The sequence below is a fragment of the Bombus vosnesenskii genome, unplaced genomic scaffold (genome assembly GCF_011952255.1).
Source record: "Bombus vosnesenskii isolate JDL3184/JDL3185 unplaced genomic scaffold, Bvos_JDL3184-5_v1.1 scf7180000013302, whole genome shotgun sequence".
NCBI classification, from domain to species: Eukaryota; Metazoa; Arthropoda; class Insecta; order Hymenoptera; family Apidae; genus Bombus; species Bombus vosnesenskii.
In genome coordinates, this window is record NW_022882951.1 from 1,403,286 (window position 1) to 1,425,090 (window position 21,805).

General features: G+C 38.3%; 1 protein-coding gene across 13 annotated transcripts in view; it reads right to left on the reverse strand.

Annotated features, from left to right (window-relative positions):
* Positions 1-2,357: 2,357 nt before the first annotated feature.
* The window catches only part of LOC117234086 (protein sprint), a 155,467-nt gene continuing 136,019 nt past the window's right edge, over positions 2,358-21,805 (reverse strand). For 11 of the 13 annotated variants that reach the window (XM_033494958.1, XM_033494959.1, XM_033494969.1 and 8 more), the window contains 12 exons: positions 18,414-18,589; positions 18,113-18,208; positions 17,209-17,801; positions 15,535-16,237; positions 14,816-15,289; positions 14,062-14,206; positions 13,127-13,356; positions 4,693-5,153; positions 3,992-4,123; positions 3,603-3,845; positions 3,157-3,349; positions 2,358-2,774 (listed from right to left, as the gene is read on the reverse strand). In XM_033494958.1, coding sequence (XP_033350849.1) covers positions 2,671-2,774; positions 3,157-3,349; positions 3,603-3,845; positions 3,992-4,123; positions 4,693-5,153; positions 13,127-13,356; positions 14,062-14,206; positions 14,816-15,289; positions 15,535-16,237; positions 17,209-17,801; positions 18,113-18,208; positions 18,414-18,589 — 3,550 coding nt within the window. In that variant the 3' untranslated portion in view covers positions 2,358-2,670. The remainder of the gene's footprint in view (positions 2,775-3,156; positions 3,350-3,602; positions 3,846-3,991; positions 4,124-4,692; positions 5,154-13,126; positions 13,357-14,061; positions 14,207-14,815; positions 15,290-15,534; positions 16,238-17,208; positions 17,802-18,112; positions 18,209-18,413; positions 18,590-21,805) is intronic. The other 2 variants (XM_033494956.1, XM_033494964.1) reach the window with 1 other exon arrangement.

The following is a 21,805-nucleotide window of genomic DNA, read 5'->3' on the forward strand; positions in this document are numbered from 1 at the left end:
TAACCCTGTAATCATCTTTTCCTGGTACAGGTCTGTTTCGTTACTCTTTCGTTATACAATCATTACACTCGCAAGGTAGTGTAAAAACAAAGAGAAAAGAAAATAATTAGATGACGAAGCATTAGTTTCGCTCTGCATACGAAATTTTATTACACAATTATTTGTATACCATATTAGCACTGTTCCATCCACTGTTCGAATTATAGAAAAGTTTTTATTGAGCATACTGTTACACGTTACAATAGTAATCATAATCAGTAATCGTAATAAAGGTGAGAATAATTGATAATAAATGATATTACCTTATCTCTTTTTTTTTTTTTGTCAACAAGTAGAAACTATCACGTGAAAAGTTACACCTATAAAAGGGCCATAGAGAGGAGAGAAAAAACGGTACTCTTTTACAAACTTCTGATTTGTATCGGCTTGACTAGCATATTAGAAGCATTAACATTACGGTTAATCGTAATCAATTAGATTCGAAGAGGGCTGGGGGGGGGGGGGGGAGGATCGAAAGCACGTTTAATGCAGAGGGATATTATTAATTACGACATTACAGGTATTAAAAATTCGCTTCATAATAAATTAGATACGACATATAAAGGAGAAATGTACATTTATAAATTGCTAATAATTATTATCGTATATTATTACACGTATTTATCGAGGGCTACACATCGTGTTACTTTTCACTTTTTTCTTTTTTCCTTTTTTTTTTTTGTTCGTTTTCTTATATAAGACAATACCTAATAACAATTGCAAGGCTGATTTGTACGAGAGTTTCAGTAGCAAAATATTCGCTCCACGATTTACGCTCCAACCCTCATATCTCAACCCCCATACAAATCCCCCAAAAACACAAACATGATCGAACTCTGCTCTGTATTCAATTGCTCATTTCTGGAGAGAGAGAGAGAGAGAGAGAGAGGGAGAGAGTAAGAGATTAATTAGTTCCACAGCCTTTTATAATAATATTAGGTGAGCAAATCAGCCTGGCAGATTCAGAGAAAAGAAGAAGCGACACTCGCGCACGCACACGCGAAAAAAAAGGAAAAATCCGACGAATGATAGTAAAATATTGTGTACAACTTCCCAATAAATATGCGACGTCCGCCTAAAAGTACAGATTGCTTGTATAATCCGCCAACGTCTCGACGAGAAAGTACTTAAAATAGAGTCTAAACTAGCCTTTCGTGTTCTATATATATATAAGTCTAGTATTCAATTTGTATTAAAAGGGGTAATCCCCATATGATTTTTAATCGGTTATACTATAGGCTTGAATCACCCCTAACAGAGGCAATCCAACATATCTCTGATCTCCTTTCACATATAAATAATTCGTACATGGTAAAAATTGATTTTTTGTAACAAGATGTCAACAAAAAATAATAACGTTAAAAATATAAAAATGAGTGACTGATATAAAGAGTAAGATGGCAGCATCAATCTCATCGATTAATCGTAGAAAAATATTTTTAAAAAATCAATTGATATGCTAAAAATGTTTTTAATAAGAGAATTAAGTAAGTAAGTAATCTGCGGTAAAGTTATTTCGAAAGAAATGTTACAGAGACATTTGGTTGCTCTCTTTTCAGTGATTTCATCCCGTAAAAAACTTAGTGTTCTCTCGTGAAGTAGGTTTCGAGATCGACGGACAATCACGAAAGATTCAAAACCTTGGTTTCTTGCAGCGAAAAGCGAAGAATTTTCCATTGACTTCCTCGATTCGAAACCTATTTCATCAATGAGACTTAGTCAGTAGCTTCGTTATCGAAGAATTTTGCAAAATATCGAATACTGAGTAATACACGATCCTTTATCTCGTATTATTCATGTGTTCATAAATAAGAAACGGTCGTTCGGCGGAAATTTGTTCGAAATCTCGGGTTCAGTGCCAACGAACGAACTGAATCGACCCTCCATTTAGCCGATCCGACGCTCTAGCACCTGCTTGTAAAGCAAATTAAATCCGATTGAATGCTAATCGCCCGATCGTAAGATCATACTCTGCTTTTTCAGACTCTTTAGCTGCGTTATATGAAATTCTTACTTCGAGATCGTACCCAGCTACGCATTGCACTACTAGATTGCACTACTATAATCATCACCCTCAGCAGCTAAATGATTCAGACAAATAATACAATTTCTTTGGACCATCGCGTAGCTAAGACAAGTCCTTCTTTTTCTTTACAATAATTACTAATTACAAAAAATATGGGCAAGAATTCTATATATCAAAAAGCGACCAATAGAATGATGACGATTGTACTGATTTTAAATACCGGATATGTGGGAATATAGTTCTAGATTAACACGATTTACGAATAAAAGTACAAGGTTTAGTAATCGTTTTCCTTAAATTAAACTTTGGTCGCTTTCAGTGGACTTTTTTTTCGTTTTTACGTCGATCGTTCGAAAGCTGTCTATACCTGGCAGTGTTCAAGTATATTCTAAGAGTTAGATTACCGAAGAGGTTTTTGTGCTGGAAATTGAAAAATTCGTTACGGACTTACATGTAAAATGTGTGAACAATGAGACGATCAAAAGGAAAACATGGTGCTAGCAACGAAACTAACAGTAAGAGTAGAGACAGGTGTTTCAGACTTGTTAGTTTCGCCACCACGAAATCGACATCGTTAACTCTACGAGGTTTCCTGTTCGCGAGGCTTAAGAACTGGTCTTCGGCCAGGCTATCTTCGCGTCGATCCGCTTGTAAGCGAAAAGGCAGTGAGAGAGTTCTTGCGGACACTCGTGGTCACCGAGTAAGGTTTCTGCAAGAGAAAATAAAAAAAAATCTATGTAATATCTCTTTAATTTATATCACCGTGATAGCACAGGTTAGTAAATGGTAGTTTAATGATAACTGTTTTTTAATTGTTCGATGTTGCAATTCTGTAATTGCTTTTTAATCGTTCTTCAGCTATTTAGCTAATTTCTTAAGTATGTAAATTACCTGCTTAATAATTTATTTTGTGTGTATTTTTCATTAACACGTTATAAATCATATATGTAGTATCCTTAATTAAATGTTTGTAGACAAATTTTTTTTTAGCAAAGTTTGTACAAATTTTTATATTCTAAAAATTAATAAGCAAATAATCCATCTAACGATGACAATAGAAATTGTACAAATTTGGAAAAACTAGCGTTTACCTTCCCCTTGAACCAGTTTGAACAGTCCATAGTCCTGGGGGTTGGTGCATCTAATTTTATGTGCAAGAATGCGACAGATCTCTCTCGTGTTCATATTCGGTCGCACAGGCAACGTTCTGGTGTTCAGGGATCCATGCAGTTCATCTGGCACTAAGATTCGTAGTACGGATGAACAGTCTGGTGTTCCACAGCCCTGAAACATTCAAATAGCAATTGTTCAACATATACAGATATTTTTATTAATGTATTAATGTAATATATACTAATAGTATAACAGAATATTAATATTCAAATTATAAATAATAACACAGTATATCGATATATCTTCATTGAAATCTAAAGAAGATTAACACTTCTTAAAGTTGTATACTAACATTACACTAAAAAAACCATAGAAATTTGATAAATATAATGCTTCAGAGGCCAGCATCAGCCAAGTCACTTACATTTAAAGTGGACATCGTTCCCTGGCTGGACTTGAACGTCTTCAAAACGTGAACTGCGCTGGACAAGGTCGTCAGATAATATCCCCCTTCGCCAGTGAGAAGAGAGGGATGAAGCAAGCCCCACATGTACTCAGCCTCCACTTCAGCGTCCACAACTCTGCCACGAACCAACACCCAAACTAGAAGAGGAAGGAGGTCGTCGGCACCCAGCGCCAAATGTTTACCAGAATTTGCGTGTTTTACCTGAAAAGCCAATCGCAATAAGCCTTTAAAATTTGCTCCGAATACGATACACATTTATGAATATTACGATAAACATTTAAATTTCGTATCGAACAAGAGATCACATATTTATTTAAAAACGAGAAGGGGCTCGTAACGCGACTTACAGAGTTGAAAATTGCCGAAAAAGCTGCGAGAAGGTTTTCCAGCTTATCCAAAGGTGAATCCGCCTTCTGAAGACGATCGATGCACTTGAGGATTCGTTCCAAATTGGGCTCCGATGGGGGTATGATCTTTGGCTGTAAACAAAACTATTATTAATATTTATCGATTTTTATTTTAAGCTTAATCGCTTCGATGATATAAACTGTAATCTACTTTAAGAATTTGAGGCCTTCTAGCTACGTATTTCTAGATTCTGATTACTCTAATATCTAATAGACGAAACTAGATATGCTAGAAAATCTGTATCGCGTATAAATAATTACAGTTAGACGAGGATTCGCTATTTTAAAAATCTGCCAAACAGCACTATAATCAAAGCCTATTTCTTCTGCTCTCTTTGAATCAGGAAATAAATCGAAATAAATAAAGTTACTAATCTCGATTTTCACTTTATTCTCTTTCTCTTTCTCAAACCCTCCAGAGAGGGAGAAAAAAGCTCCCCTAATCGAGGGAAATGCAAAAGGAACTAAAATATTTAATCTCCACTAAACTACAACAACTACGATCATACAAGGTAATAATAGCCTCTCCAAACTATCCCTACTGGTAAACTACCCTCACAGGAGGGACTACAAGAATAAACTCCATATTAGAACAACTCCCATTCGGCAGACAATGATCATTTCGACAAACGGTTACTAACTCGAACGCCGAGATCCTGAATGTGTTTCCCTTGGGCGTGTTGAATGCTCTCGGCGAGGGTTTGCAACGAACCGGTGGTCGCGTAATGATCCACAAACAGTCTGTAAACATGTTCCCTGAGCGGTCTGACCACCAGGTTCATCATCACGCCCTCCAAAATCGCGTCCAGATTCAAAAATTCATTCGCCTTCAGCTTCAATCTTTCCTTCTCCACTTCTTTCTCGAACTCCTTTTCGCCGTGTTTCACCAAATAGTTTTTCATTCCAGACATGAACTGTCTCATGTTTCTCATAACCACGTGCGGACTGGCTTCTTTCCCTTCTTTCGTGCATTGGATGAAATTATCGATATTCTGAGAGAAGGTGGTAGTTTTGTCAGCGGCTAGCTGCAAGGCGTACGATCTTATGCTGGAGCCTGTGCCTCCGTTGTCACGATTCCTGAGGGCTTGCAACCTCGGAGGAGCTGTGGGGCAAAGAAAAATTCGATTAGGTTCTTGGTTCTATTAATTGCAGGCTTTTATTCGAAGGGGATGTTTATCGTTGGTTCATCAAATTCAAGCTTGTTATTAGTTTATTAAATTTTTTTATCAAATACGGGGGTAGGCATCGATTAAAATAAATGGTCTTAGCGTGAACGATTTCTCCAAATTATTCGATATCTTTTATTGATTTTAAAACGGGGATGATCATTTTATAGCGCGTGGCTTCCAGTTTGTTCGTTCTGATAGCAAGAAACGAAAGACCATCGATATAAACATTGACTAAAGCATCGATAAAGAGGAATAAACGTTGAAATAGCGATTTAAATAATAGATACTGAATAAAGAATGAACGTCGATAAAGGGATGCAAATACTCGTACTCCTAGTTCCATACTGTTATTTGATCACTACTGCTATTTAATTTTTTTTAATTCGATATCTTAGCAAATAGGCACGGTATCGCAAAGCGTTGTCTTATCAAAGGGGCGCCACTAATGATACGTGTGATTTTGAACTAAGTGAAGTATGTTAAAGACATTACAAACAGACTTTATCTGTACACTATACACATGCTTATAAAGATAGTAAATTGATCATCTCTCACTATCGGTTAACATCCATGCGATAATTTGTTGGAAAAAAAGCTCCTTAAGCTATGCAAACAAAATTTCCTCCGTGTTTTCCGATATAGAGCTCTTTCAATACGGTGTTCAAATATTTAAAGGTTCAAAAGAGAACGCATGTGTTTGTTGAAATTTCGAAAATTCAACATTTCGAATATTCGGACGTTTATAAATTTAAAAACTTGAAATTTGAAATCGCCGCTTACTTTTACATATTGCGATACCATTTCGCAATCTCTTGCAAATGCACCGGAACCATTTGGAAATTCTCAGAAAGACATTTTTCTTCTTTACGACTTGCTCGCCCTTTTCCGTATGCACCTTTGTCGTGGTACGACTGGCCATCTTCTTCTTAATTTGCCAAATTTTCCAAAATTTTAGTTTGCACCGTTCCATGGTTCGCTATAATATCGTTGTTTTATATCCTCAACCCAGGAATCTTGGCTCGTAAACTCCAATCAAATCAAATACGCTGACAAGTTCGATTTTCCACAGTTTTCTTCTTCGCAAGATTCAGATACTATTCGACTATTCACGATCTTTCTACAGTGTTACACGATAGCTCGATCGATAGATCCCTGCAACGAGTCTACTTCCCGTTCGTATTTCTTCTTTCCGCCAATTGTACTCGCCGCTATCTGAGGCGAAGATCGATTAATTTGCGGAAATGTTCTGCGATCGAAGGACTTCTGTTCGAGGCAATTGGCTTATCAACTTCGCAACTCCATTGAAAATTATCGATGACGATGACACAGGGCAGCACGTTTAGACGTCTTTGAGATTCGTCGGCCGGTTATCTCGTCGACCCTGGAATCTTAAGGCCAGATATATGCACCCTCCTTTGGAAAAGCTTCTTCCACGAGGACTCTTTGTCGTTGTTTATCGTTGGAGAACGATCGACGGAAATTTCGTACGATTCTTTCGCGGGAGAATGGAAGAACGATGATCACGAGAATCCTCTTCACGAGACAAAAATTCTTTTCAAAAATCGAAAATCGTTCGTGTAATCTTCGTACGTGCAACGAAGCTCGAACTCGATCAAAGATTTTGAACACTATTCTGTCAAACTTTTCGGAAATTTTTCGATCGATCGTCACTGTTCCTCGGAAAATTTTGAACGAACAAACTGTGAAATAACGCGAAGAAACTTTGACGAACGCTGTATACACCGATCGAAACTCAGCTCGAATCGTCAACAAAGCTCACGATGATTCTCAGAGATCGCAGTCATCGAGCTCTGGGCTGGGTCCAATTCGATCCTCCACGAGGCTTCACCAACGCTGAATCGGCGAACACTGAACTATGGACAGCGCTATCGCGAAAAGGTAACCTCCGGGCTGCTTTGTATTGGTAGGGGGGCAAGTAATCAGCTTGCAAACGGAAGACATAGGTTGATGAATTTTGGCGATTGCTATCGTTACTGATAAATCCGGCCCTTTCCTACCCTTTAAACGTGAGCTAATACTCGAAGAAATTAAGAAGGTTTACAGACCCATACATTCATAGACGAAGACATACATTCATTGTTTTCATTGTCCTTCGAGCGTAAGCTTAACTATCGGAAAGTTTTAGTGAGTTTATTAGAGAGCTCCAAATTGTCCATTAGGCGAAGCCTTTGTTACGTTCTTTTTTGTGATTACAATTAGACTTCGGTTGTTTATGCATTTATGGGAAATATGTTTTTGCTTAAATATTCATTAAAATATGTTTTTGCATAAATATTCATTAAAACATGTTTTTGCACAAATATTCATTCACCGTGAACGAGCGATATAAAAATTTCGTTATAATTCTTCGTAGAAATATTTTTTACAGTCTTTAAAACCAGTGGAGAAACAACCCTTGTTACCTGGCCATTCGAAAAAGGAAGAAAATAGAGTATAAAATATCGGAAATAATTTGTCTAGAATCATCGCTGATAACTGTGTTCTATCGAACAACGAGTTACAGTTCAAAACCTGATTGTTCCAACACTGTCAGACGATTCGCAGCCTATTACCTACTCACAAAAACAAGCAAGTTCTAGCGACTTGTTTGTTACTACGTCGTATTACGTTAAGTACTGGAAATGGATCGGCCACTGTTACATCGTGATCAATGTTTCCATATTGTTACGAACAAAATCTTTTCTTCGTAGATAAATATTGTTTCGTTGCAGAGGTAAACAGTTAAAGAAAAAGGAAAGCTTGTAGAACGTAACAAATTTTTCGAAGAATTCTACGAGAAATCATACGTCAACGACTGCACCTGCGATGCGATTTTATATTTTTATGAAAATGATCGAAAAAGTAGGACCCAGACACGGAGATTCGTTTCGCCTATTAAACGTTATATCGGCTACTGTGTTTTCGATATTCAACACTTTCGCGTATCTTTGCGTATCGAATATTTAGCAGATTCCACGAATCTATCGAATATTCTGGAAACGACGAAACGATCGTTCAAATTATTCCCAGCGATTTTATTTTATAGCCGGCTATGAAACAACCCCTCGGATAACGCGGCATTTAAACTTAAGGGACGATTACGAGCAACGATGCGCAACATGCGAGTTTGCTGTTCCAACCACTGACACCTCGTAAACTATTCCAATTTGTTGGCAAATCCAGCCATTATCGTTCGCCTTGTAGTTAGATACCGTTGTTCGTCATAAACCCTCGAAGATGAAAAGATATGTCGTAATATCGACACTTTGGAGAAACTTCGCAAGATTAAATTTACTTCGAATTTCTAAAGGACGAACGTCGTTGAACAGTATTTTACATTTCGTACAAACGATATCTTTCAAATTCTTCGCATAGCTTGTTCCGTATACCTGACAGATTTAATTGCGGGTTTGAGTTTTTCCGGGCTATTGTTAAAGCAATAAAGCGATATAGCAATAAAATTAGGTGTTGGATTCGTGCCAATTGCAGGACAGGATTTAATTTCTATTACGATCAATTATTATACCGGTTTTAATTGTTATGTTTTATTAATTTGTTTATAATTTAGGTCGTCTTAGATTTAGAAATTCGAGATCTATCGAGAATTAATACAATTTTCATTCGAAATTTTGCAATTCAAAACTATTACGACAATTAGAGAATACGCATTTGAAAAATATAAATTAAGACAATGTCGAGGCGTAGGAAATTCGAGGATTCGAAAAATATACGTTAGAAATTTTCTCTTATTCGAAATCTCTATTCTTATTGTTTTTTCTTTTTTTTATACTTTATATATTTTATCGGCTTTATCGTTGTTCGTTCAAATCGTTGCTCGAAAATTTCAAATGCACCGTAAAATAAATCGAACGTGAAAATTTCCATGGCCCCGTACGAATTAATTCTCGGAGGGGCCAGACAACGAGAACGTCGATACTCTCTTACAAAAGAAAACAGGGACAAAAGAGTACTCGGGGAGTAGACGAAGATAATTAACGACCGATGCTAGCCGCGCCGAGTGAAACGAACGCGTTTTCCATACGACAGATTACGTTTTCGATGCATCGTTTGCAACGTGAGTTTCTGTATTCACCGGCTGTTCACGTGCACGACTAACGATCGGCAGAATCGAGGTATCTGTCACGATTCAACTGTACCGTATTACAAATTGCTACTGCATCTGCCAACTCCATTTATCTTTATTATGATTTTATAATAGATCGACCACGTCTTGTCGTGTTGCGTTTTTATTTCTATCTTTTTCTCTTCTTTTTCCAATGGTCTTTTTTATATCTCAGCATCGATAACAGAAGCTACTTGTTGATTTTATATAAAATACTTGCTTCGTTCCCTCTGTTGTGTGTAGTAAAGCACGAAGGATGCTCGTGTTTTATCTACTGTTTGTCTTATTTTGATATTGCTAATTAAATATTAACGCGCTTTGGTGCTCGATGGAGATAATTTTGTTTAGACGGTCTTTATTATGGGATAGTAAAATAATCTCTCTCTCTCTTTTTTTTTTTGTTATAGAAAAACGATTCTTACTTTGCGATGATAGTTTCTTCCGTCGTTCTTTATGGAGACTCGTTTTAATCTAATTATAGTTAATTACGCGCTGGATTTCTACGTTTCTTTCGCAAGCGCTTGACACAGTGACTTCACAATTTCGATGATCCACATCTAGGCGAGATAATTTCGCAAAGAAATGGGGTAACGTGGACGAGATTGAAACGTAGCACGGTGTCACATGCTCAACAAGGCCATTAGACCTTTAGAAACAGTAATCAGGTAAACGAAACATTCTGCATGCCACAGTTATCGAAATAATAATCAGACAGAAACGGAATAGTCGCCTCTGATATACATCCGACGATAATCGCTCCAAAACCTCGATATAAAAATCCTCCTAAATTAGCGCTCGAAACCTTATTCCGTTGTAACACTTCGAACCGTCATTCTGTTCGATTTCTATAATAAAAATTCCATTATCATATACGAAGTTCAATTGCTTCACTTTATTCGTGAAACGTTTGAACTGCGACGCGAGAAGATCACCGGCGATCTATCGATTTCGTGATTTCTCGTGTCTCCGACGTAACAACGGTAACGAATTTTTACAAAGACAGACGCGCCCAAGGCGGTGATAATCGTATCGCGATGAACGCATGTATCGCGGGATAATAAAATGATTTCCGCCATGTGTGTTACGTTGACACCGAAGATAAAACGTTTCTATTTTAACTGATGCGTTTGTTGCGTGTGCCACTAGCGATTTCTCTTGTCACAAAACTGTGAACAGTAAATAAAGGACGAAGCTTATTTCATACTCTTCCTTTTATTTTATGAATTTTATTTCTACATTTTTTACTTCTAATTTACTGAGGAGTAAATTTTGCATTTCGAACAGTGTCCGAGAGGATTGGAATTTAGTCAAAAATCATGAATCATTTTTGCTAATAAAGTAAATATCTTATCATTACAATTAAATAAATATTATTGTTCTATAATTATAGCATTGCAAGTATATTATTGTAAAATATTTACGATCTTTCTATCCATTACAATATTCGCAATTTAATTATAAATTGCAAGCATCGTCGATAAAATCGTAAAATTACAACAAAAGAAATTTTCACTGAACGAGAGAACAATAATCCTCGGCTCTGCTTTCGATGAAAAGGAAATTCGTCGATCTTCGGTATCTTTCTCTTCGTGAATTTTTATTTTATTTCGTTCTCCCTTGTAAAAGGAAGCTCAACAATTTTTAACACCTATCAAGACAATAATTACAAATGTACAACATAAAATCCAAGAAGAAACGTAAGAGAATTACATGTTTTTCAACTTGAGGAGGACACGCATCGGTAGTGTTCTTTCTTTGCTTTCTGTAATTATTGAGATTTTCCATTTACGTTGCTTGTCCATTGATAGAATAAAATAATAAAGAGACAGTACGTAAAAGCATCGACTGGAATTAATAATTAATGATTAATAAATTAAGGGTGCAACGTACACTTTGAGAGTTATAGGTTCTACCTGAGTTTGAGCCTCTTTATCGCACTTCTATTGTGCATCGTAAACTACCGTTTGAAAGGAGTCGGCATTGTGACGTTTCCATGGGAAAGAAGTGTGTGAGGATCGATGGAAAATTTTGGAAGTTTGCTCGGAATTAACAATTAATGATTAGTAAATTAAGGGTGTAACGTACACTTTGCGAGTTATAGGTTCTACCTGAGTTTGAGCCTCTTTATCGCACTTCTATTGTGCATCGTAAACTACCGTTTGAAAGGAGTCGGCATCGTGACGTTTCCATGGGAAGGAAGTGTTTGAGGATCGATGGAAAATTTTGGAAGTTTGCTCGTAGTCGCAGGAAAATTGCGCGTCAAGACCGAAATCCTAACAACGGAAAAGTTACGTTTTATTCGTTCGTTATTGTTATTCATACAGAGTTGGATGACGAAAGCTTACAGTTTGTCTGTATAGATCAATTAATTCCAGTTTTAATCTATTAATTATGCAAGAGTGTTCATAAATATTCATGCTTATGCATATTTAATCTGCTTAGTTTCTTGCTTTGAAATTCCTTGGTCTAATATCCTAATTTACTAATTTATATATTTTTTCGATTATCGAGTATTCTGACCTTTGTAACGTGTCAGCTATTTGATCTCTGAACTTCCCTATTTTTTTCTCCAAATATATTTATATACATTTTATAAACTATCAAACATATTCGAGCTACCAAGTTTTTAAAGGGACGAACTTTTTACTCTTCCAATTTTCTACAACCTTCTAATTTTTCGATTCCTCAATTTCCTATTTTAAACCTCTAATATCGCAATATTTCCACATTTCTATTGAAATAAAAAATTTCTCCATTTCCAAATCTTCTATCTTGTTCTTCTAATTCTCTCATTTCTAACGTGTCAATTCGTATATTCGCAAACTTTCGAATTTACTGTAACTGTTTACCCTCTTATCCTTTTTACTCTCATTCTGCAAACGTTTGAATCTTCTATTTTGTCCATAGCCAGATATCGAGTCCTTTTAAAACCCATCGATAAACATCGACACCAGCGTTTCCTGTTCGACAAACGACATGCGTCGCAGACAAAGATCATCTCGAAACGATCATCAACCTCTTATCCTCTTATCTCCACCTCCAGACGAGAAACCAGTGCAATCATCAGCATATAACATCACACGCATTATCCATCTAGCGTTGGATAGAACGATCGACGAAATCAGAGCGCGTGTAACGTGACCGCGTTTACTCCGACAATCTCTTGTTAAAGCGGTTCTTTTTCTCTTTAGAATCGGTTGTCGTTGCAACGTCATAATCCATTCGGAAGCTCCTTTTATTCGCGATAGTCGACACAATGGTACGCTTCTCCTATGACACATCTCGCTATTGCCTTCCTCTCGGTCTTCAGCTATCGATCGGTCACGACTGTGTCATCCACGACTCGTGACCTTCTGGATACGATTTCCGATACACTTGCGCCATGCATTGGCAATGCACTTCGATGGATCTTTGACTATGAGTCATCCGATACTGACAGTTGTCGATAAATCGCCGTATAAATATGTTTTATACGTATGTTCCAGTTCTACGTTCTACATGCGTGCTCCAGTTCGGCTAGCATACTTTGTTTATGCGAAATAAACACTCTTTAATACATACTAATAGTACTATGGACGATTGAGGAGTACCAAGTTTGTATCGAACAAATAAAATTGAAAGATATGTTATATATGCTATAAAAAAGAATAAAATAATCTTCGGAATTTCACGGTGGTGTATTTTCAAAATCTCTACCTTTTGTTCTTTTATTTTTCCATCTGTTTTTAAATGTTTGCTATTGTCTTCTAGAGCAAGAAAGAGAATATAAGCTCGTACACTTACAGAGAAGAGGGTCCAGTCGTTCTTTGAAGCTCTTGTTCCTCTTCATCCTCTCCACGTCGCTTTCGTCCGTCTCCAATGGCGTCTCCCACTCGGAAGAGTCATAAGTTTGGTCCTTCCTGGTGTCTCCAGCCTCCTCTCTTTCGTTCCTCTTCTCGACGTTGTCGTACGAGGAGTTCCTGTCGCTGTAAAGCGACTCCGACGTGTCTGGCGGTTTCAACAGCTCTGGGTACCTATTGGACACACGTAAAAATCACTAATAATTATTTTAAACAATTTACAGTCGCGTCATTGATTGTTTCCAGGTATTTTTATAGTACAGTAACATTCGGTAATTTTTCTGCAGTTCTTTTCCCAAAAATTGCTCGGCTTCGTTAGAAATGAATTTCTTTTAAGCAGATCCCATTAAAAATTATTAAAAATACTCTAACTAAAATTTGAAGATGGAAAGATACGTGTAAGTTTATTGCTAAAACTGTTAATTAATAGACTGCGAGTGTTTCTGCGTTTTTGGGAAATTTAAGATTCCAAAAATCTACAGAGTGCGTACAATATGCAAAGATACGTGTAATATTTAAAGCGTAGACCACTCAGTATGATGTTTAGTAGATTTCTATTAAAGTAAATTCCATTTCTTTCATTGTGTTCATAAAAATATAAAATCGAATAAACATTCGCAGTCTAGTAATTAATATTTTTTCTTTAACACTCGTAAAGTGATTCCAATTGGCTAGACTTTTAGCTGGCTTTTATTGACCGACGCAAATTGTTGGAAAATGGACTTTTATCTCCTTATAGCAACAGTCCCTTAGATGTAAGAAATATGTTTCCCTCGTCCGAATTTAAACAGCTTTGTTTGATTCATTATCGACACTATTGATGACTGTAAATAACAAGAAATAGTGGCAAATTGTGAATGATGTCGGCTGGGAACTTACCGTTGGAGGATGATACTCTGAACGGTCAAAGTGTTCCCAACAACGTCCCTGTCACACTCCTCGTCCGGAAACTTTCTGGCCACGTTGTCGCCCTCGTAATCCGCGTCACAGTCGTAGTCCGGATCGCAGTCGTCCCCTTCGTTGCCTGAACAAATATTATCAAATGTCGTTATCGTTGCCCCTATCGACCTATCCTCCATATTCATCGTTTACAAAGAAAGAAAATCGATTTTTCAATGAATTTCGCGCACAGCTTGCGCATCTACATGCGTGCATTTGGTTGACTATTCGAACAGAATACAATTCTTATATAACAGAAGAGAACGTGCTGATTTATCGGAAGCTTGTTTAAACTTTCTCAAATAGAGATTAGATTATGCGAATCGTTAGATTCATCGCGACATGATTTGCTGATGTTATGTAAAGATTGGACAAGAGATTCGATCGTATCTTTCGTTTCAAGTTGCTTGTTGGTTGCTATATTATGATGTATTATCGATGTGTTTGATGTAACGACACGATGTCGGGTTCGCTGATTCGAAAAGAAATCGTGTATGTGTGCACTACGACTTCAACAAGGTGTTAGATTCTTCGCTCGTGCCTTTCGATACGATCTTTTTCCTCGTTCACCTCAAAATTATTTAAAAGATCAACGAAGCGATAATTTAACGATAGGTCTCCAACTACAGAGATCGTCGCTTTTCACAAAATCATAAATAACGAAATATACAACGAATAAGAAATCGTATCACACCAATAAATTCCCAGCTGGAGTCCACGGCCCAGGAAGTGTCGTTGAACACCTTGGTCCTGATCTTTGGTGGTTGTACTGGCTTGGCACGTGGAATCTTCTTGGTCTCTTTGGTGCCGAGTCTCTTAGCCAAATTATCCACGGAAGACGAGATCAGAGGCGTCTTATCTTCCGTTTCTTCCGATTCCTCCCAGTCGATCGGATGCAGCTGATTAGAATTTGCACCTACTGGGTTTTGTAGCCACCCTGGTTCGCTGTGTCGATATTTATTCGTTGCTGGGTTGTTCCTAGGTCGTCTTCTTGGTATTATCGCCGCGCTCTGCGCGATAGCGTCCGCTGGCTCCGCGTAAAACGGACTACCCTGCTTCGACTCTGGTGTCAGGGGGCTGTTGCTCTCAGATTTGGCCAGCATTAAGCCTAATTTGTTCCTGGGAGGTGTCACTGTGCTGGGACTGTTCAAGGAATTCGCGCTACCTGCTTGGTAAACGATAATTTTGAATTAGTGGCAGTGGATAAGCGAAGGTCGCTGAACAATTTGCTTCTTATTTATTGATATATCCAATTTCGAAACTACAAATTTTTATGTACTTTTACATTCTTAAATTCGATGAATTCAAACAGAAATTTGTTTCACCTACCAATTATTATAATGTACAAATATTATATAATACTACGATATATAAATTCTGTCAAATAAACCCGATTCTGCATTAAATACTCACAGACTCGAGATAACAGATCAGGTCTCCTGCCCATTCCTGTTTCTTCCGGCGATCCATTGCTCTGCTCCACAGGCTTCGCCTCCTGAGCAGGCTTAAAGCTGCTAAACTCGGGACTGGTCATCTCCTTGTAACTCAATTTCTCATTACCGATCGACTTGTCGTTTCTCACGATCATCCTGTCGTTCCTCACTATCAACTGCTCGCTCGTTGGTAGTCGTTCGTTGAAATTTCTCTCGGAATTTGCATTTGCAATTCTGTCTGGAACCATCAGTCGATCGTTCGAGTTCCTCAGTCGGTCCTGAGGGTTCGCTGGTCCATCATTCCTGGCCAGTTTGTCGTTGGGAGACCACGTGGAATGGTTCGACTGATCGGTAGTATTCCAAATATCCTCGTAGTCCGAAATCTTATCTCCAGGTGAACTTCGATAGTACGACTCCAAAATGTCAGATTCTTGGTAGTGTTGCGAGTTCTTTCGAGCTTCTCGGTCTCGTCTTCGTTTCGATTTGCTCGTACTGGATGGCGTAGTTGGTGAAAGAACGTTGGGCGTCTTGACGCCTGTGTTTGGGACTAGTTTTGACATTGGGGAGAGTATCGGCGTCGTCGGAGACAAGGGTGACTTCACGGAGAAGTTTGAGGTCAGAGACTTGTTCGACGTGGCGCTCTGTGGGCTCAATAGAGAAGTGTTGGGGTCCGATGGGGTGTTCTGAAAGAGAAAGACAAAGAGTCAGTGATTTAATTTTATTATTGTTCGATTGGAAATCAGTGGATTTTGAACAGAGTGTAGAGAATCGATAGAGCAGCAATATTTCTAGAATTTTCTGAATTAACAGTGCATAAAGAATGCAGAGTTAATAGAGAAATTGATTGCACCGTAGGTAAGGAAAATAAAACACATATTTAACACTTAGCCAACCGAACGGGGAGATCTCCCCTCTGTGAAGCACATCGTTGCGTGACCGAACCGGGAGATCTCTCTGTTTGACTTTGACAACGCGTTTTCCTTCTTTGTTGTTGTTATTATCGGTTATTGTTTACCTGGAATTGTTCCCAATCAATTGCGACACTTTTTCCGCTTCTATGAAGTACAGTATGTAATAAAATACACCAATTTAGTGGTGTTAAAATTAATTAAAAAGTTATGACTAAATAAAGTTATAACCGAACGATACCACGCTGTAAAAAAATATTAAAATGCATTATGAATGTTTAATTTCACGCTATTTATCTTTAGTCATCTTTAATGTTTTGAATTTTACCTATATTTTTGTATACTTTTAATTTGATATTTTGCATAAATAATATGTGAATAATATGTAAAGAAAATCATTACCGCAAAATATAATTGACCAGTTAAATAATTTTTAGACTTCTTTGTTTTTCAAGTAGTGAATATTAGTCCTCGTTGCTTGGAAAAATGCACAGTGGACAGCGTATAGATTGGCTTGTCCAGTGCGATGAGAAGCGTATAGCTCGTTCTGCGCGCGGTTGGCTAAGTGTTAAGATAAATCGCTAAACATTCTATAACACAATTGACGAATAACAATTTCCTAATTTAATCACAGATATTAAATCATCCCGTCTTCTAAGCCGCGATCTCATCGGATCCATCATCATCGTCAACCCTAATACCAAACTTCCAATCTCTAATCTTCCAAACTATTCTCAAATAATTACCTGAGAGCTACCGACATCATTCGAGTGATTGACATTGAACGTCACGGTGGTAGTAACGCTGAAATTATTCTGATTCGGGCCAATCGCTGGTTTCGCCCATCTCGGAGGCGGCGGAGGTGGCGTTTTCACGTTCTGTCCCACAGAATGATTCTCCGCTATGATATTTCTTATCTCAGGTAGTACAGGGGACGTGGTGCAGGACAGATTATTGAACGTCGACACGTTTTGATGGAAATTCATCATGGAAGTGCTGACAGAGGAGAATCTGGTCCTGGACAGTTCGACCATCGTCGATTTCGAAGTCTCTGCCATGGTTTTCGATTCGAAACTGACTTTGGTGTCCTGGACAGGACTCAGCACGTTACTCTCCACGTTGTGAACCACGGGTGAAGGGCAACGAACGCTCTGCACCAGATTAGGGGAGATTAATTTCTGAGACAGTTTGTCGCCTGGTGAGATCTTCTCTTTCTTCAGGTCCAAAGGCTCGTTGAAGGTTGTCAAATTCAAGGTGTTTGGTGGCGTTGGACGAGGCTGTCGAGGCAACGACGACGCGAATGTGGTTGTCGTCAAGGCGCCTGTAGGCGACGAGCTTCCTGCATACGAAAATAAGGCGATACGGGATTATTTTTGGTGCGTGAATAGTTTTTATTTTTGTTCTCTGGAGATTCTGGTCCCCGAAGGTTCATTGAGTAAGAGGCAGAAGGAAAGTTATGGCTGGATGAGGATTGTAGGTGAGTAGGTTTCTTGGTTTGGCGTTCGATTTGGTGAAGTCGTGAAATTTGTCTTTATTGTCGTGTGTTAATATTGTCATTGTTTTCGTATATTAGTATGCTGACGTAAACGAAAGGTTGTTGTTAAAGCAAACTTCTAATTTGGTAATTCGATTGTATATTCAATCACTCACGGGTATCATGCGACGAGATTGGCGCCAAATTCAACACGATACTCTCCGTCGTCGGCGTATGAATATTGTTATTGTTGTTATTCAAATTATTGTTACCTGAAATAAACAATACCAAATACTCATTCCGGTGTAAGAAAAACGCACTCGATAAAAAAGAAGCTATTAATTCTTATTTCTCTTAGCAGAACGAAAAACTACATACAATTATAATTTATTCCCATAAGCAAATTAAAAGATCCAGTTAAGTTGAGACATAAAAATGAAGTAAAAAAAGCCAATGAAACTCTCTACTCCGACTTACCACCCCGGAAACTGCTTAAGCTAGACGTGTTGCTGCTGCTGCTCTCCGGTGGTTTCGGATTCGCCATCGGGTATCTCCAGAATTCCTGACCCAGAAGCGCCAGGGAGGAGAGCTGCTGCCTATTCTTGGCCTCGCGCATCGCCCTTGGCAGTGTCAATTGGACTGGCAATTCGTCACTGCTCCGACCAAGGGAAACAGATAAATCAGAGCGAATTAGCGGTCGAGAGGCTCGTCCGAAGCTAATCGAGACGGTAATATAAATGATTCGTTAATCGCACAACACGGTGGAGTCGAGGAAAAGATTTTGATATAACGGGAGGTACTTGGAAGTGCGCATCAATTAACCCTAATAATTGCCAATCCCTTTCATTCTTTTTTATTACATAATTTAGTAGATTGAAGTTGGTTTTCACTGAATGATTTTAATTGAAATATATATTTTGAAATACCAAATAAATAGGTATACCGGTACATTTAAAAAAATATATATATATGTGTGTGTGTGTGTGTGTTCGTATGTATCGTTAAAAAAATAAATACAGATATATTGTATTTTTAAATAAAGATTATATGCAATAAAAACATTCACGGGTCATTCACGTAGGTTCTTACACTCTTGGAATGGACTATTGTCGGAGAAAGTTAACTTTGACAAGTGCTACGTTTGAAAATTGACCAATCTGAATTTGCAAATCTAGAAATCTGAAAACGGTATATCGCAGGATCAAACCTGATCGAACCTGTTACGTCCGGTGACTCTACACAAATCAGGCCCCACGCCGCGTGCAAGGTGGCAGCCAGATGTCTGCACACCCTTATTGTATAGTCTTCAACAGTCTTAAGGATTCACCATAAATCTTGGCATTTTCATAGTTAAAGTATTTTCCGCTAGCAACTTTCTCTCGGGGATGGCTAAGACCCCTCCTAGTCCGCCAACCTTCTTATTATCCAATCAGAAGCAATGCCTATTGCCCTCATTTTCCTAGCTAAAATTGTCATCAATAAATCCGATGGTCTCGTGCGCTAGACACACCCATCACTAGCTTTCCTCTGCCACAGCATCGTCACTGAACTTTACTGATTTTCCATCTTTAGAACAGTCAACATATCTTGACCGGGTTTTCACCCTTAGATCAGTCACCTACTTAACTTATACATACGCACCAGCGTAACTATCTTCTTTACAAAGTTGTTGGAATAAACTGTAATGTGTAACTTGTTATATCAGTGTCATGTTTAATTCAACCACCTCTATTATCCTAACCGAAATAGGGGATCGATCATTTCGTGTCGTCGACCGTCTAATCGTAACGGGAATTTACGACTTCCGTTGACGTGCTTCCTCGCGATCGCGTCTGTCCGCGAGTGGTCGAAACAGTCGGAGAAGGTTAACTTGGATAATTGCTACGTTTGAAAATTGACCAATCTGAATTTGCAAATCCAGAAATCTCAAAACGGTATATCACAGGATCAAACACGTATCTACCGATTGAACCATTAAATGCACTGAATCCATTACACGTGCAGGTGTACATATAATTTCACCACGACTGTGCTCGCTTTCAAGATTCGAGTGGTTACCACAAGCGACCATAATCTAGCAATTAACCAGTCTGTTCGACCTAGTAAACGCAAATTGAACAATCAACGATCTAATGACAGTTATTATACGCGCGGTTCGTTTACAAAACGTCGCTGCCACCCTCTAATCATCGCACCAGACTTGAAACGAAACAAGAAACAGGGGAAAAATGTAGAAGCAAGCAAAAATGGGCAGCTCGGTACGATTACCGTGTTATCGGATCGGATCGGCGGAACGATAGGAGGTAAACGGCTGGAACGCTCATGAATCATTAATCGGGATCGTTAAAAGGAAAAACGGCGCGTTGATTATCACGAAAACCGGGGCTTACGACACTAACAGTGCGAACCTGGCTTTCCAGAGCTCCCATTAGCCGCCTAAATTATCTCTGAACACGATCCGGCTGCGACTTTCACCTCGCGTATCGAGTCTGCCTGCACTCGCATACTCGAGGAATTCGATAAATTATGCAACGCTACCGATCGCCACCGACTACATTTGCTGGCTAATCATCGATACGATCTTTCTTTTGGATTCTGTTTCGGTGGAACGTGGACTCGGTCTTGTGATCCCATTTTGGTCGCGATCGTTTGTGGATGATCTTTACGTGCACACATCCTGTGCAGAGTCATCAGGAGATCCGATCGAAGAGACGATTAAACGACCAGAAATAAACTTATTTATTAGGGAGAACCGAAGCAAATCCGAAAAATACAAGATCGTCAGGAAGATACTAAAACCTCTGGGATACTATTATTTCGTTTGAAACTTTGTGATGCGAAGAATATATATGTCGGAGATGAAAGAACATCAGGACCTTTCTTTTGGAATTTTTGGGAAAATCCCCAATACTTTAGTCTAAGAATTTTTTCATAGTTGTACTTAAATAATAAAGCTTAGAAGTAGTTGTTTATGATTTAATCCGTTTATGTTTGCCCGAGATTCGTGGCTTGGGCTCGAAGTGACGCATCTGGTCGCTAAACGTAGCCACGGTCACGGGATGGACGTTTTTACCTAACAGAAGTATGGAGTAGTTGTATAGTAGTTGGAGTATAGTTCCATTTGTACTGTGGACAAGTTGAGCTACACTTGAATTGTGAACAAATAAGTTCAGGTCGACTTGGACTTTGGAAGAAAACGCATTTGCTATCCCGTTGACAGTGTATTCGTTATTGAACCTAAGATTATTGTCATTAACATCTCGAGTATCTAATCGCCACGGTTAATTGTCAAATTCTGTGATAATCATATTTGTACCATTAACTATTATCTATATTGTATAATAACAATAGCTAATCCAAATGAAGATTCGTTAAACGCCCCTAATCCCAATGATAACTTGACATATATATATATATATATATATGTCTTAATATTATTTGTATGTTAGAAGAACCTGGTGAATTACGAATAATACAAGCAAACCTTTTTTCATCCATGTTGTTGCTTTTCCACGAGTTCAAGGTAAAGGTGGCGCGATCAATGTATCGCAGGGACGAATGTACAATTCTAAGCTAATTTTCCATTCATTTATGTACGGTGCTGTATAGTTTCACCGAGAAGAGAACAAAGTTTCTGAGAAAAGTTAAACTATCGGCCGCAGGTAATTAGACGAACGAGAGGAAATAAAGTAGGCGAAGAAAACGTTACATTGAACTTCCTTGCTTTCCATTATCTGCTGGAACATGCACGTTGGAAATTTCACTTTTACTCCGTTTAGCAGCAGCTATCGTATCTAACGTTCGGTAATTTGCCTTTTATGATATCTTTTCACGCATATTCTCTTTGTAGTTTCACGTACTTTGTCACA